Source organism: Bacillus rossius, chromosome 2 (genome assembly GCF_032445375.1).
Source record: "Bacillus rossius redtenbacheri isolate Brsri chromosome 2, Brsri_v3, whole genome shotgun sequence".
In the NCBI taxonomy this organism is placed as follows: Eukaryota; Metazoa; Arthropoda; class Insecta; order Phasmatodea; family Bacillidae; genus Bacillus; species Bacillus rossius.
The window spans coordinates 1,368,852-1,387,327 of NC_086331.1; the positions used below are offsets into that span (position 1 = coordinate 1,368,852).

At 33.8% G+C, this 18,476-nt stretch overlaps 1 protein-coding gene across 1 annotated transcript in view; it reads right to left on the reverse strand.

Annotated features, from left to right (window-relative positions):
- Window positions 1-651: 651 nt before the first annotated feature.
- The window catches only part of LOC134529021 (BOS complex subunit NOMO3), a 55,073-nt gene continuing 37,248 nt past the window's right edge, over window positions 652-18,476 (reverse strand). The window contains exon 16 of the mRNA XM_063362698.1: window positions 652-13,577. Within this exon, the coding sequence (XP_063218768.1) occupies window positions 12,903-13,577 (675 nt within the window). The 3' untranslated portion in view covers window positions 652-12,902. The remainder of the gene's footprint in view (window positions 13,578-18,476) is intronic.

The following is an 18,476-nucleotide window of genomic DNA, read 5'->3' on the forward strand; positions in this document are numbered from 1 at the left end:
TGTTCAGAGGCTGACAAGAAAACATTTATGTAATTTGTGTTTTTAATGCAGTTATGTTCTTTTCTCACACATACTTGTCTAAAGCAATCGAACTTAACACAAACACTTTTGAAACTGACATTCAAACCACCCTTTTCGTACCTGCTCATAATTTAACCCAAAATTTGTCGGGTACACACTCAGTCAAGACAACTGGACGTTGTAAAATTTTAGAGAGTAAACTTAAACACTGAAATTTTAGTCTATTTTGTTTATTTGTTGGCGTAAGAGTTGAAGTAGCAATATTCACATATGTTTCCAAGAATGTCACAGCTTTACGAGATCAACATATGGAGAGCTCATGCCAATGTTAATTTTAAAATTTTAAACACTTAGTGGACAGAAAAAATAGAATCCTTTATAAAGTGCCTTTTAAATCAACTACTTATACTTTCCTATGGCTGTGTGGTGTGTAAAGTCTGTATTACACAATGGATGGTTTCATACACACTGCGGTAGACTTTCTATTGAAGAAGCAAACGCACGTGGAATGTGACTGGGTTAGGCCTAGCAACCGTGTGCAAGGCCCAATCGTAAACTAAATATAATTAACTATATATCATACTCCACTGAAATTACTTTATGCCCAAATCAATACAATTATTATATTCATTTATCATGGAAATAAGCACTTTTATTTAAATAAAGCCATAAGTTTACAAAACGTTTAACAGATTCACGTATGTCAGTATTTAAAAACACTCAAATCACTTAATGATACCTTTTTAAGGCTCAATCTCACACACTATTAAACAGATATTCACCAAGTTTAATATTGTTGTACAAACCGTACAAGTGATGATAATCATCAAGACTTGTGCGCCTTTTAATGCCCATGATATTACTCTAGGTGAATATCTGTTGGAAACATCTGTGGTCAAACCATAAACACAAGGGAGGCATTGAGTTATAATTTTAGAAATTGCCCTTAAAAAAGTAATAATGAAAAAACTAAAAATATCAACATGGCATAAGAGACAGAACCTTAAGTCTCTTGTTTCTGCTTATTTAGCTGTATTATCATGTTTTTGTGTACTAGATAAAAAAAAAAAAGTTTTGTTCCTTAAGAACATAACATTAAATTTCAAAAAGTATAACATATGACTTGGGGATAGGCCTACCTACATTATCACATCAATGAATTTTTATCTAACAATATATGCACATCCAAACGGTCCAAGATAGTTGATTAATTAAAATACAATTCAAATACCCTTGTTAAAATCGAACAAGATCAAAAACAGGTGAGCATTATTAAGTTTCAACATAGTTCATAACTCAAGACTACAGCAGTCTTTTGATTGGCTAAAAGTTGACAAAAGTTAAACCTTATTGGAAAACATCCACAAAAATTTGAACATGACCGAATACCAAAACTTCCATGAAAACGGCCAGTGGTCTGCTAAAGCTTGCACTTCAGTCCAAATATATCCTTGCACTGAAACTTCCACAAGGCCTAGACCACACAAAGGTTTTGCACTAAAATGTACAAATTTTAACAAATGATAGTTTACCTTAGTTATCATTTCACTAAACTGGTTACTTCAAGAGACACAAATATGGTTGGTCATAAAGTTTTATTTAAATGCCAATATATTTTAAGCAAGGGTGCCCATATGATAATTTATAGGGGGGGGCCAGACTTAGGGGTATGAAGTATTTTTAATATTTTGGAAGACTTAACTGCGGCTTGTTACTAGCCATAAAATAGTTCCAGTTCTGACCCTATTAAATTTTTTTGTCCTGTTACTAAAATACTAGACCACAGTACTCATTTGCCATAAAAAAAATCTATATTGGCTACTTTATTAATTAATTATTAACTATTTTATTGAAACAAATGAATTTTTAGCAACAAAAATGCAGGAATACAGTCCTTATACTTTTGTAGCGTCTCGGGTACACGGATATCAAGAATACAGTCCTTCAACTAATTGCTCTCTTTACCCATAAATAAATATCGCGTACAAATTAAATTAAAATAATTATAAAGTTTAAAACGTTTTGGTCAAAAGATTCAACTTTGGGAGAGAAACGATTTAAATATGTTATCACAGTCAGAAAACAGTTGTTTTTAAATGTAACACCTGAACTACGCTTATAATTATAGTCAAAAATTTTTCACAATTAAATGAATATTACTATGTTTCGATATGAATCATAATTGCTTATCATTTAGAATTAGCACAGATGGATTCAGTAGTCGAGGACTATAAGTTTATTTAGTGATAGAAAAGCGCAGAAAAAATTAGTTTATTATTTAACTAGACAATTTAACCAAACAGTATTTAGAGGTTAAGGAATTAAGTGACACCAAAACCAATGAAAATAATCGAAAATTTCTAAATGCTGACATAACTCATGTCAGTTTTCCACAGAAGAGTTTAGTTCGGCGCAATCAATCCACACAAAACAACTGGACACTATGTCGACGCGTATTTTAAGAATATAAGAAGATCCACGTCGCAGTGTCGTGTGGTGCGGGCCCCCATGTGTGGTGCGGGCCCATAGGCTACAGTCTAGATAGCCTGCGCGTAAATACGGCCCTGATAAACCCTTAAATAACATGTTCATTACTTAACTTCAGAATTAAGAGTACATTAGAACATTGATTTGACGGAGCCCGGACTCAATGAAGCCGCGATTTTACGAATACATATTTCAGGAACCATCTAAAATTCGGAAAATTTGACACCAAAATTTATTTAATAAAATTTAAAAAAACACTATGAAAACATACAAAAATATTAATTTTAATGCACAGCGTATTCATATTTTTAAGCTAATACAACATCCATTTACCGTTAGCGAATATTGTATACGTTATTGCATCATCAAACTCAAAATCGAAAAGAAAAAATGGACTAGGTACACTATTTGTCGCATAGTTCGAAATTTCTTCGATTGAAAAATTATGTCAAGGCCGTAAAAATATTTATTTTACCGCAAATGAACTATACTCAACATTCCTTACCCATTCCAACATTTCCAGCTCGTGAGCATAGCAACTGAGCTTGAAACCTTGTGAAGCGTAAGAGAAAGAAACGATATTGAGTAGCTACTTCCTCTCCTTTCCGCTAATATCCAGCAACCCACGCCATTAGGCATTATCTTGACATGTGTCGCATTCATTACCTTCGCTGCATCGGTTTCCCAGTAAAAAACGCTCAAAAATGGTATAAGTGACGCAGCAAGTAGACGTGACGAGCAGTTTTTTAACTAAGCTTTTTTTAACTTACTATACAAACAAATAATTCCCTATGGCTATCACAAATTCAAGGGCTTCTCGCACTAAAATGTACTGTGTTTTTAATGAATGTCGTTACAGAGCAGCGTTTTTCTTCACCAAATAAGCCTATGATTAGAGACCGTAAAAATTTGCGGATTCCTTTCGAGACAGGCTGGAATCCAAACTCGTTTAGCTTAATGCTGCGTCAGTGATTGGACCGCAACTTACCTGAAGGACTCTGAGCCAATGGCAAACACTTAACAAAAGAAGTATCGAATCATAAGAATCGCAATAAACAGGTGTCCCGAGTCGGTAGCCAATAGCCAGGTGATATTTGCCCGAGTACATAGAGAATCATGGAGTCTATCCTAGTGGTCATTGAAAACGCGAATTTTTCCAATCCCTACCTATGATCACTTTTATGAAACCGTACAGGTGTACACTGAACTGTGTGCTTGTTCTCCTCAATTATGTTACTAAAAGTGCGTTCATTAATATTTTTCAAGCCGATCTGTTAAAGATTAACTGATAAATATGATAAGGTGAAGTCCATAAAAATGCAAGGCAGGGAATTCTTCCAGCTCATCAACCCTACCCTGGATAGTCTCGTCTGTGTTCAGTCGTCTCTGGCAAGGAGTGGACAATTTGCAAACTCAAATATAAATTTATTTTAGTAGCACGCATCTTACGAAAAGGAAAGATATCCAAGAAAGGCATGTCGGACAACCTACTGTCACCACACAAAAGTTAACATGATGCAATGCGTGGTGCAACTGTGTTTAGTCACTGTGATGTCACTTTTATATCACTCGTGCAATGAGGCAAGTTGTGGAATGTTAAAAAAAATAAGGGGAACACAGGGGAGGGCAGAGCGCAGATGGCAGTCATTGTTTTTACTATTTAATATTATATATATTCCGTTCAATAAATTATAACATGTATCTTTACGGGATGGGGTGTTTAAAATTTTATGAAGATAACGATTTTACGAATGCAATCCAAGCGACCGTGAGCGTACGTAAAATCGAGATTCCAGTGTAAATTGCTTCCGAGTCTACTGAAGGTAGCGGAATCCTTATTCCTTTAAAAACTTTTGAAGGGAAAAAGTGGTTTTCCTATAAATTCAAAATTCCAAAATAAATTTTACGTTGTAGACTTTTCTGAATAGTAATTCTTATTTGAGTAACTTTAAAGGTGATAGCTTACCTTAAAAATTGTGAATATTCTGAGCGGATGTGACGAATGAATAAAACTAAGAAACACTACATAATAACAATGTTTTTTATCTTTACACTTTTCACTGATTTATTTACACTTAAGTTATTTATACTGACTGAATACACTAAACTAAATCTAGACCACATGCATAAAAATGTAGACCTAAAGACTATTGAAAAATCTCTGTTTTGAGATGTTATTTGTGAACATTCACATTATTATGACGAAAAAGTAGCAAAACATTTCGCCGTCTACAAGTACATGTCAACTGTCGCGTCGTCTAACTCTGACTGGTCTAAATCTGTTGTGTTGTGTTATCGAGTGAGCTTGGGCAGGATTACGAAGGGGAATGACTCGCCACGGGCGTTGCGCTTGAACAGCGTTTTCTCCCTCTTCACAACACCTTATATTGCAGCAGCAGAAACTATGCTTGAACTAACATAAAAAATGAAGTAGACATGTAAAAAACGATATACAATAATATCTTCGTGTTGAACCACTTCTACATAATACCGAATTTAAATAATTTTCTTTAAAGTAAAACACCTGACTACACTATATATTTTTCCTTCCCTGAAAGCTAGGGGGGGGGGCCACGGCCCCCCCCCCCCCTGCCCCCCGGGTATGGGCGCCCTTGATTTTAAGACCTACAGACTGAAAAACTTCATTTATTTCAAACTGTATGGAACTTTCATAGTGGAATCAGAATTCAGCTGTGAAAAATAAAGTGACTTAAAATAACAATTTATAGTTTTTAATTTTATTATTTCATGAAGAAAAAAAAACTGTGGTACAAAGGTAACTATTCATTGTTTCAATGAATTTTAGGTACAATAAATACTACAGGTATTCATTAAAGGAACTTTACATATATATATATATTCAGTCATTCGCAACCAAACAATATACATAAATTATTTCAAACTAGAAGTTTGATAATAAAAAAATTAAAATTGAAATGGAAAAAATTTAATATTGACCCGAAAATAAGACAAGATTTTTATTGAAGAACCACCCAAAAATTGAGGGGCCCTCTTATAACTGAGAGCAAAAAATATTTAAAAAAAAAAAAGGTTGAAAATTTTTTAATTACAGAATTTGATTAATTAGTTTTTATATTGATATAATGACAATAAATATTAAGAATTTTTAATTCACAATTTTTTGGGCAAGAAAAAAAATTACATTAATTTTTGTGATTCTGTACAGTGACTTCCTACTAAAGGCCCTATCACACGATTGAAGTATCCTCGGAAGTTCTTCCAGGCAGCTGGTATGGATGGTTCTGTGGAAGAATTAACAGAGAGCTGGTCGTTTAGCAAAAGTTTTGGTAATCAGCCATATTCGAATTTCTGTGAAAGGTTTCGTACAAGATGAAAATTTTATCAAAGAATGAATTTGTAGTGTGTGGCCCTAGTGTTAAAAACTATAATTTATTTCGAAGGGATTTAGATGTTTTGATTATTGTTTTGAAATGTATCTATTCACATTGAAACAGTTACAGAATTATGGGAAAACTTCAGCCAGTCAAATGTTATCAGATGAAGGTTCTCGTCAGGTTGCTGAAATTTGCAAATGCTCACCATTTTCTATTGTATTTTGGATGTAAATAAGGGTATTCAAAGTGAATTTTAAATAATCAATTAGCTGGACCATTTGTATGTGAAACAGCGAAATAATGAGACTAGGTCTATATTTAAAATTAAATTAAATGATGGCTTTTAGTACACACAAGATAAACACACAAATTATACAGTTTCATGTGTGATGGCATAAGAAAAAATGTAGTTTACTGCTTTTAAGTAAAATTGCAATCTGAGTGTCATTCAAACCCATAAAATTTGTGTGTTTGTGAAAATTGGTAATTTGTCCCATGTCTCGTAACTTTACATTTATAGATTTATACACAAAAAAGTGTGAAAATTTTCTGTGTTTAGAATTTTCAAATGTATTCGTAAATTGTGTTTTGTGATTTTACAAGTTCTACTAGGTAATATTTCATTTCTGCATAATCCAAATTGTTTTTAATACAAAGTATTCCAAACATGTATTAGGGTTTTCATTGCATCAGTACTAGTGATAGGTTATTATGCACGTTTATTCGTAATAAAGTATATCTATTCCGGGATTGAAAATGCACTTCACATGACTCCAGATATAAAACAGTCTGCTCATTTACAATTACTGAATGTGAAAATATGGCTTATCCATTTTCCACCTTGTTAAGTTCCTATGTATCTGCCAAGGAGCTAGACAGTCTTTGAACTAAAAATAACACACACCAATAAAACCCGCACAAGTATTATTAAATAAACAACTGGACATAAAATTATGGTTACTGTAGTCCCAGAAGTCACTTCTCTAGAAATTACCCATTTATTTTCTTCCCCAATATTTGCCAAGGATTTGTTCAATTAAAATGTGTGCGTGGAGTCCACGCACCACAGAAGTGAAATGCCTTGCTTATTATAAATAAAATCAGATAAATTATTTGTAAGTTTTTATAGAAGAGATAATAATTGAGAATTGTAAGGATGCATGTTGTATGATCTCAAATTAAATAACTCTTTTCCACACAAATAAATAAATTGTAGATGCTTTAAATAAAAATATATATGTACTAAAAATTTTTTTCTCGTACATTTCAAACAAACTTTGATTTTAAATAATTCTTAAACTTAAGGCTTGCCAATAATTAGGTAGTTTATGCAGCGTAACTAATTGTCCACATGGACACGTGTACTCTGAGGTAGGTATCTGGCATGTGAAAGTGACAACGCATATGCGCGGTAGTTTCTCGGGGTGACGCGTCGAGCTATCCCCACTCCGGGGCCGCTGGCGGGTGTGGAGAGGCTGGTCACGGCACCTGATGCCACCCGACTTGCTGGCATCTAGCAGGGACCTGGGCAGAGGGCAACACAGCGGGGTTTGAGCTTATTGTTGTGCACCGCGCCACGCGCCATATTATTCCTTCGTGTACGTAGTATTATTTTAATTACTTGTGTACATCAGTGTTGTTAGAAACACTTATTGTTTTAGCTGTGTAACTAAATATTTTTGCTGGTATAATGCTTTTCATCCTTTAGTTTTATATGGATAAATATTTCACACAAATTATCATTTGACTAACTACATCACACACCATATTATAGTTACGAGCCCACGAGCATGTAAATATGTTAAGTACAACTAAGAGGTGAATATATTTCTCGATCAGAGTGTAGCTGTGGGCGACTGTGGCTCAACAAAACAGCATCGAGCTAGGTCCAGTTCGTATGCCAGATACCTACCTCAGACTCCACACGTTCATGTGGACATTTGGTTAAACTGCATGAACTACCTAATTATCGGCAAGCTTCAAGTTTAGGAATAGTTATTTAAAATTAAATTTAATTGTACTTTGTGCAAGTTTGTTTTAAACGTACAAAAAAATTATTAGTAAATAAATTTTTATTTCATTCATTTCGAAAACAGGTATTTCATTTGAGATCATACCCGCATCTTTACTATTCTCAATTATCATCTCCTGTTCTAAAAAAAAATAGTAATAATTTATCTCTGTCTATACATAATAAGCAAGAAGTTCCACCACTTTGTGTGGTTTCGACACACACATTTTTTGAACGAACAAACACTACACAAAATTTATTGTTACATATAGAACACAAAAACATAAATAGAGACTGAGCTTCACAAGCAGAAACTGTAGGCTAAATAAAATGGCTATGAAATGATCTGAGTATTTATCGTATATCTTTAAACGAGCAATTAGTGCGTGCGTGTGCGTGCGTGCACGTGTGTGTGTGTGTGTGTGTGTGTGTGTGTGTGTGTGTGTGTGTGTGTGTGTGTGTGTGTGTGTGTGTGTGTGTGTGTGTGTGTGTGTGTGTGTGTGTGTGTGTGTGTGTGTGTGTGTGTGTGTGTGTGTGTGTGTGTGTGTAATCTGAATCTCGGAAACGGCTCCAATGATTTTCAGGAAATTTAGTATGCAGGGGGTTTCGGGGCCGATAAATCGATCTAGCTAGGATTCATTTTTAGAAAATGTAGTTTTATCTGTGTTTTCAATAATCAACTTAAACATAAATGACTCTTCCTGACATCTATTGGCGAGTAATAATATCATTTTTTTTTTAATTGGAAGCAACTAACTGCTTTAACGACAACACTAAAGCTAATCCAGTAGATGGCCAATGAGTGTTTGGTTTGAGGTTAGACCAAGAAAATCAATTGTTTACTTATTTTATTTCTGTCTTTTTAACTCATGTGTTCACTTAAAAATGCCTAAACGATCTTTGAAAAAAAGTTATTATTATGCCAGTAAGATCGAAAAATATTATTCATATTTCATCAGTATGTAATTTTTATTTAAATATAATTTCTAAAAAACCCAATTTACAAAAAAAAAAAAAATACCGAGCAAAGCTCGGTCATTCCACAATGAATGAAGTTCACTTGGTTACTGTAGATTCTTATTGGTTGCGATAGGTTCCGTAGAAATGTCCATGCAGGCCTAGCGAGCAGTTTTGTTGGGAGCGTCTAGCGGCGCCAGTAGGAAACCTTCCATCATGTGATACAGGCTTGAGGAAGGAAAGTAAATAATTTTTCTTGGAACCTTAAGATGCATAACTGGGGGTCATCTTACATTCAAGGTAGACTTATTTTCGGGTGAATACAGTACTTACATTATTTAATAATGGCCATATGAGTTATAAATAAATTTACAAATTAAACATCTTGCTGTATATATCAAGGAAAGATGTAACAGTAATTGAATGACATATAAATACAAGTTCAACATCAATAAAATCAAAAATTCACAATTACAAACTTAATGTCTATTTCATAAAGGAAAAAAACTTTTAAAATATTATCTTTTTAAGAACTTGAGTTGCAATAAATAGAATTTAATGAATAAATGGAGCATATAATCACAATACAGATAATAAGTTTTGTAAACTTTCTGAACAAACTACCATTTAAAATGAGACAAACTGTATTTCCGTCAGCTGACATCAACTTTTGGTGCCACACAGAGCTCTATGAGCTCGTCTTTGATGATGCATATTTCCCAAACGAGAGTGTATTTAATCAGCTTAGTTCTGGTTATTGGACGGAATTAAATGCACATGTAAAAACTTTACTGTAAAAAACACAGTTTACATATCTTGGCATTCCCTCTTCAACAGCAATTTGTACTGAAAATAATTTTTAGCATACAGTACACACAAACCAATATAATATATAAAAAAACTCTTTTGACTTATATTTAAATTTCAACAGAATATACTAACACCTATACATAAATTTCATACTGACAATAACAAAAAATACAAACAGAAATATTTCCAAAAACAAGTTTTATTTTTATGTTGAATATTTTTTACAGACTAGCAAAAAGTAATTATAAAACAAAATTTACTTTTTAATTACATTGCAGCTAATATGAACATTTTTGGATTAACTTCTGGTGGCCAACATCAGCACAACATTCAACTTAAATATAGTCTTTGAATGATACTTGCACTGGGGAAGCTTGATTTAAAATATTTCCACGGGCATACACCATAGCTGGTTTTCACTGTATGTATAGAGAAACCACAAGAATTAAGAAAGATGAATACACAAACAAGTAATTAAATCAGCATTTGTCAGCAATAACAACGCAATCAACAAAGTATTTGATTTAAAAATAAATAGATTCCTTTTATAAAAACAGAAACTAATTCATCACAAAAAAACTTGCCAACCAACAACCCTCGCAGTAGGACCAATCAGGTGAGTGCTAGCTCGTCATTGGCCGAGCCAGGAGAAAGGGTCAACCACATATAAACTCCCTGTTTTCCCAGTGTCCCCTACCAGTCTATTTGGGCCTGATGACTGTAACATGTGTCAGTTCTTGAAAAGTCGCAGCTGTGTTCGTCTGTGCTGTTGTTACCGTGCTGTCCCGAATAACTATCTGTTTAGTGCCATCGCCGGGTTTGCGCATTGTGTTGTCTGGATTATCTGTTTTGTATCATCATTGGGTCCGTCTGTCTGTCACTTTTTTGTCCTAGATGGTTGTTTGTTGGTATTTTCTGTTCTTGTTACAACTGTCTTGTCTGTGCTGTGATGTTTTTACCAATTCATTCCAAGGAATTTCCTGTGCTGTCTGTGCGTGTAACATTTGACATCGGCAGATTTTGGCTTGCTTGTTTTCTGTATGTGTAGTCATCGTTCTTATTCGTTCTTAGGTTTATCTATATTAATAAAAACCAGCAATAGCGTATGTTTGAAATGTACGAATGAAATATATGTATGAAAATGTTTGAAATCAAACATAGCCTGTCTTACTGGTGATCCAGTTTAAAACACACGTATTAGAAAAAGTAATTTCCGTATTAGATTACAGCAAAAGATGTTCAATCCGTCACCCCATGGTTCGGGACCTTCTGTAATCACGCACCAAGCCAGGTGCTGACTCAATTCAGATTTCTTCCCAGTGAATTATGGTTGCTGACCTTGGCCGCTCAGAGTTCATCGTTACATTCCTGTAGTGTTTCCTGTTCTATAGCGGGTTACATTTCACGTTTCATGAGTACATTTCCAAAGTGATTTTTCTGAAGACCAGTGCTCATGTATTTTTTTTCCTTCTATAAGAGCAGCTTATTACAACTTGAATCAAAAATCATTGTACTGTAAATAATTTTTGTTTGGTATTCTCATTAAAACTATACAGTTGTTCAATTATCAGGAAAAATCGTTAATTCGAGATGACCGTGATCCTGAAAGTGCAACATTAAAAAGTTTTCTCAGTATAATGACACTAAGCAAAATAAATGACACAAAACACTAAGCAAAAATACAAAAGTGCTCAGATTAGCTGAAATGCAGTGTACATACATAAAATGGCAAAATAAAACTTGAAATATGTAAATACAAGAAAGGGGTTAGATAAAAGGAACAAATATGGTTGATTTGAATAAGTTATGTATGACATATTAACTGGAAATTATATGTTTTTCTTAACCTACATCTAAACTTGGGGTTCAAGCACAAGCCACAAGATTACATACACACATACACACACACACACACACATATTTATACCCAAGTGTTTTCTCATGTCCAGTCATCTTGTGAATCTATAAAAAAAATATAGTTGGGATAATGAAATTGTAATGAGAACTGCTAAACCATTAACAAGATAGATTAGTACCTACGTTTCTAAACTATGTTTGAACTGTGAAAATGTGAATTTTAATTGTTTTTAAGTGTACACAATATCAACCCAGAAGATACAGCAACCATTTGAGTGAACACGTAATAAACAATACAAATGCCGGTTAACAACAAAAAAATTCATGAAACTAGTTTCTGTTTTGCAACAGATAAGAAAAAAGTATTTATTTTAAATAAGTTATGGCAATCCTTTGCAGTCCCGTTGAGCAACACTGTCTTGACCTTACATGGCTTGAATTACAAAGTAATGATGCAAATTAATCATGTTTACTTCTAGCTCACCCTACCATTTCACTGTACATTTAACCACTAAGCTAGAATTCATGGTCCTATACACAGTGGAGAAGCAAGTCACCTTTTTATTGGTGCTTTCTCTTGAAAAAGCTAATTGAAGAAAATTTAGCTATTCAAATAGTAAATATTTTCAAATAGCTCAGTCATGTGGGGTATTTCACATTTTATTAATAGTCCATTCATATACATGAACAATTATGCAAGGTTATGCCTGATGATAAAATCCAGGACGATTCAAAAGTCCCGAAACAAATTTAAGGGTAGGGCATGTATACACAAAAAAAGTTATTTTTACTATAGAACATGAGGTCCCAAGGTGCTTTTTGCAAGCGAGTGAGTTGGGACTTGTCATTGCAAACATTTCCAATATAGGATAGAGAACTATAGTCATTAGATGGCACAGATGGATTGCATTTATGGGGAAGCAAAATGAAATGGCAGTAAAGCACGTCATTTGTACAGACAACACTATCCAAATAGACTGGTGCCCCATCATCAGACATTTCCGTTAGTAATCCAATGTTCTATTGTAAAAATTACTTGATTCTATATGCCTGATTTGCTCTTAAAGTTTGTTTAAGGACTTTTGAATCATTCTGTATAATGGATAATTAGAGGGTCTTGAACTATATCGTCTTCACTTGAGACCACTCTCTCAAGTACAAGTAAGTAAACAACCTTTCATACTTTAGAGAATGTAAATGAAACACATTTATAACTGCCCAAATGTCACAGTTGAGTGTATATTCTTTATATTACTAACCCTCCATATTTTGAATCACAGCAACCTGGTTACCTAATAATTACATACACAGAACTACAACACTTTGCCAAATAATCACCAAATTCCAAAAATTTATAACTGTACTATAACATAATATTGCAAATCACTAATAAGATGCGTGACTCAAATTAGTCGCGGTTTCACTTTTCTTTTAACGTTCACTGCTTCCACTAACACAACATCATTCACACCATGATCACTGGCTGCACTGTGTCTTGTAACAACATTGCTTGCCCGTGATCCTGAATTGTTTCCTTGCCTGCCCGAATGCGGGCCTGCAATTTTGGTAAACTTCAAAGCTCTACGGACAAATCTATTCATTACAGGAAAAATTTTTTGCTGATGATAATAAATTAGGAATAGAACAGTTGCTAAGGGTATGACATAATACGAACAATGCCCTATGTGAACATCACCATATCTATGAACTGGCTGAAACGCTAGTTTTAAATGTTTGAATGAAGTGTTTGCTTTAAAATGAACCTTATCAGTTGTACGGTGATAGGACTTTGGTGAAAGTGTAGATTCCAGTAGAATGAAATAACCACGATTGTCGAGCGGTATTGATGGGAATACGATAAGTGGTCCTTTAGTGCTTTTAGCTAGTGAAGATTTTCCATATAATGCTTCCATTTTGATGGTGTGCACAGGCATATCAGGAGAATCTTCTCGGCAGAGTTTTGCATTCACGGTGTGCAAATGCTCCATGTCTGAGCTGTTGATATATGCAGAAATATCCATTTGTTTAATGGCATGAAAGGCAATTAACTTGATTCCATGAATGTCACCATCCAATGCCTGAAAAAAGAAATATATATAAATACATTGTTTACTTAGTATAAACATATATTTATTTTAAAATAATTATAATTCTATATAGGCTACTAAAAAAATACATCTATTTACAGAGGAATGCTACTTAACCATGAAAACCTGAGAATGTCAAAAATGACCAAGAAATTAAAAACTAAATGATAAATTAATAAAACTTATCAAAATTAAATAAAAGCCTGTTGAAAGTATAATATTTTACTGTGATATAAAGCACAGTTCTCTGTGTTAAATGGAAACAGTTAAAATAAGTACATATTATTTTGGCATTAAGTTCAGTTGGCTCAATGTTTCACTCAAGCAGGGGAGAAATTATTGATATCATAAAAAACAATCAAATAATAAATAACTTGCATGTAAATAAGAACACATAAATATTATAAAAACACACCTTACATTCTACACAGTGTAGATTGTCGAAGCCACGGAGAGAGACCTACATTCAACCACTCACCATCTGCCCGCACAGAAGGCAGTCATGATGGTACACAGAGCCAAAAACAACCTTCAAGAATCGAAACTAAATGAAGAATCTAAATGTCTCACCATTATACTACTGGCCATTTAATATATGTAAAGAGAATTATAAAAAGAAGACTAATACAAATCCTGGCAAGAACCTGGAGCCTTTACGATGATCAAAAGTAATAATTAATGCATCTTAATTAACCAACAATGATGTTTATGTAATAACTGAGCTATAGGGTCGATTTTGCTGTCCAATGGACTAGTAGAATTTGATGTGCCTCAGTCTATAATTACTTTCACCTTACAGTTTGCAAAAAATATTGCTATTAAAATAAACTGCAGTTATTCAGTAATAAACAATAATAATGAATTAGGTTAAACCTGAACAGCAAGTGAGAAAAATAAATACAGGTGTTAAGTGGGCATTTATCATAAGACTAAAACAAGTGTATTATGAGTGCATGAAAATGAAGGAATTAGAGGGAGATGAAAGACTAACACACTTTAAGATGTCTGAGGAACACATGCATGCTTGTGTAAAGGTTCAATTGATGACTTGGTATGAGTTTTTTGTGAGCCATGAAAGAGAATATCAGTTTCAGAGAGTAGGACAACATTGCCAAATAAGCTGCACTGCCGAACAAGCAAGAGAGGGATATCATCAGTTTACAAATCAGTGTGCTGATTGTTTAATACCACTTCTAACGACTTGGGCAATTCTCTTCCTGAAAAAATGCAGCCCTACCTGCCTTCTAATGTACTTCCCGTCTGCCGGACTTACCTGTTGGGATGAAATCCTGCAAGGGGACAAATGTTAAAATAAAATCTTGATGGGCAAACCAGGATTTTTGGAAACTCACCAAAATATTTTGAGCAATGATTCCTCATTGCGGTACTAAAGTGAATGTTTATCATGTCCGCCTAAAAAAAACTATTGTGGGGAAAAAATTGGCCTGCTCATAATTAACAAATTAATGCGTTAAACACTCCTCTTGCTCTTGTTGACCCAAAACAAAATACAGCAAAACCCCTTATTTGCACTTTTCATGGGGACAAAGTAAAAAAGTGTAAAAAGCGGGAAAGTGTAAATAAAGGGAAACGTATAAAAAGGAGTACAGTTTACCTTATTTAGAATTTTTTTCCTTTTGTTTAATAGCACCTACTACAATGCAGGTACAAACACACTAACAACAAATTTTACTTTAGTATTTAATCAATTATTAATTTACCACATTTGACAAAAATAAAAAAAGAATGAAAGCCAAAATGTTTTTCTGATTACTTCCTAAAAAATAAATTTGAAATTTTCTTCTGCTTGCTTTTTTGGCTGTTCAAGGAGATTATTTGCCTCTCCAAATTATAAATACAGTTGCAACCGGCAGGGTTTATAACAAATACGGGCTACATACACATTGCTCACAGCAAAAAAATTTTTAAGAAAAGGCCGCAAATTGATGAATATTTACCGTCAATAGCGCGCCAAACGCGGAGAAAGGTCATTGTACTCGGTCAGCTGCTGTAACGACGCGGCGGCGCATGCGCACTCTATGCTCCGCCCAGACTCATGACGCCATCAGCCGCCAACCAATAGATGCGAGCTTAGCGGAAAAAAATATAAGCTCCACCTCCCGTGTACCAATTTTATCCAGTTCTAATACCAGTTTATTGGTATACGCACCAGTTTTCTCGCTGCCGTGACATGTTCAAGTTTACGTTTATCATGATGTCTTGATACCAATAATTAATTATTTACGATCCCCAGAAATAAATGGTTAGTTTAAAAAATATGGCGTCAACTGTACAATACTTCCCAAATTATAAAAGACGTATAAAACAGTTACCAAGACACCGCTCATTTTATCTTGTGAAGTTTATGTCTCGTACCAGTATTTCGGCTAAGTTGTGACATAAATACAGTATCAGAACTTACAAGCAGCCATGTTTGTACATTCATGAGTTTATTTTCCCTCGTGCATTTTAGATTGTCTCCTGCTATAATTACTCGTACTTTTACACGCCTAGGCTTAAATTATTACATGTTTAGAAATAAAAGCAACTTTTCATGTTATAAAATATGTATATTTTGCTATTTAAAATGTTCATTGCCTACTAACTCCACGGTATTTTCTGGTTGTTTATGGTTGTTACGTGACGTAAATAGCGGGATTGATTCGATTTTTGAGACGTAATTCGCGGGAAAGTATTGTATTGGACTATATGGGAACCAAACGGGACCTGAAGAATATAGTGCAAATAACGGGAAAACGTAAATAACGGTAACGTAAATAAGGGGTTTCGCTGTAATTTCTACCCCCACTGCACAAAAAATTGGGTCTGGTAAAAAACTTTCTGAAAGCTATAGACAAAACATTACATGAATTCATGTGCTAAGTAGAGAAGTTTCTAAGAATCAGTGAAGCAAAAATAGAGGAATGAACATTTATAGGATTACAAATTATGGAATCAAAGGCTGTTGAGTGAAGTTGAAAAAAATACATGGCTGTCTTTTCACAATTGCCTGCAGGAACTTTTTAGTCAACCAGAAAGCAGAGAACTATTTTGATATTGTACGTGGAACTGCTGGGATGTAACATATCACTTAAACCATATTTCTTGAACAATCGTTCGGACTTCTTCCCGGATTACCATGATGCCGTTAGTAACAAACATGGGGAACGGTTCCACCAAGACCAAACAAAAATTAAAATTAAAAAAAAAAGTGTTATCAAGGAAATTGGATTGCTGCAATGATGTAATGATGTTTGACTGATGCTGGACCTTACAAAGAGACAGTCCTGAGGCAACATATTGCAGGACATCAGGAAAAAATATATATGATTGTTTCCTCACTTTTCTTTGTGCTTATTTGAATATTTTGTTGTTTACATTTGGAATTCCTGTTGCAAATGTGTGTCATTCTGCCAGATACATATAATTCAACCATTTACAAACACTATTATCTAGGGATGGGACGAATCCACATTTTGGTCGAATCCGAATCCTTGTTCGAATCCACAGTGTTTGTCATCGAATCTCGAATCCCAGTCCCACACTAAACTTCACCACATGTTATTAAAAAAAATCACACATTTATTTTAAAACATCGAATCTCGAATCCCAGTCCCACACTAAACTTCACCACATGTTATTAAAAAAAATCACACATTTATTTTAAAAAATTACATAGGCCTATGTATTAAAAAAAATCACATGTGTATTTATAAAATTATAAAATAAGTGCTGGACGAACCTCAGTTCTCTGGTTTCGAACCGAGCCGAACCGAACCTCATACAGAAATAATTGTTTTGAATTAAAATGAACCAATGACCAGCATTTTGGTCTTTAACTGAGTGGTGAGAAAGAAAGGTTCTCCAGCCATATGTAAAATTAAAACCAATATATATATATATATATATATATATATATATATATATATATATATATATATATATATATATATATATATATATATATATATATCACACACACACCAACTTTTAATTCATGAAGAAGTTCCAGCATTTTGGTCTTTTACTGAGTGGTGAGAAAGAGAGGTTCTATAGCCATATGTAAAATTAAAACATTATATAGCTTAGCTTATATATATACCAACTTTTAATTCATGAAGTTACATCTAAATTTCAAAAAGACTATCTTCCTTTTTCAGTGTACACTAAGCTTCATTTAAAAAAAAATATTATAAAGATGACGAACATTCAGCATAAGGCCACATAACATATTTTGTGGTAGACATAACCTAACATTTTTAATAAGTAAAACTTTTTAATAGGACATCAAAAAAAAAGGCGAATGTGAATTAAGTTACCTATCTACATTACAAAACCCGCTGACTGCAGTTGCTGTTTTCTTGAAAGAATGCTGCTCGTCAGAAGAAACTTTAGACTTTTTTTTGGGGTGGTTCTGGGTCATCCGGGTCGTCATTAACTTTTCTCCATTTGGAAAACTTAAACGACGTTAGCCTGCTCATCGCAAATCACCTCAAGAACAATAATATTGTAAACGTAACGTAAAAAGTGTGGTTATAGAAATTTGCGGAAAAAAGAAAACACGAGAAATAATGATGACTGCCGCGACTACGCTAGTCAACTTAGTACTGTACTGTAAAATTTACTGGACCAGTACTTTTAATACACAATATTAAATTAATACTTTCATTACCTGACTGTTATAACCAAAAAGGCCAAAGAAAATAAATACATCCCAGTAATTTAAAATACGTAATTTACGTAATCATTTCCTACCGCATTTGTCTTGTGTTAACTTGATCACGTTAGTTTTTCCGAAATACGAGATTTCTCGTACATGCGCTTTAGTTTAACGTATGGGGTACGCAATCTTTGGTGATTTTACAACAATTCTCGTACACGCACTATAGT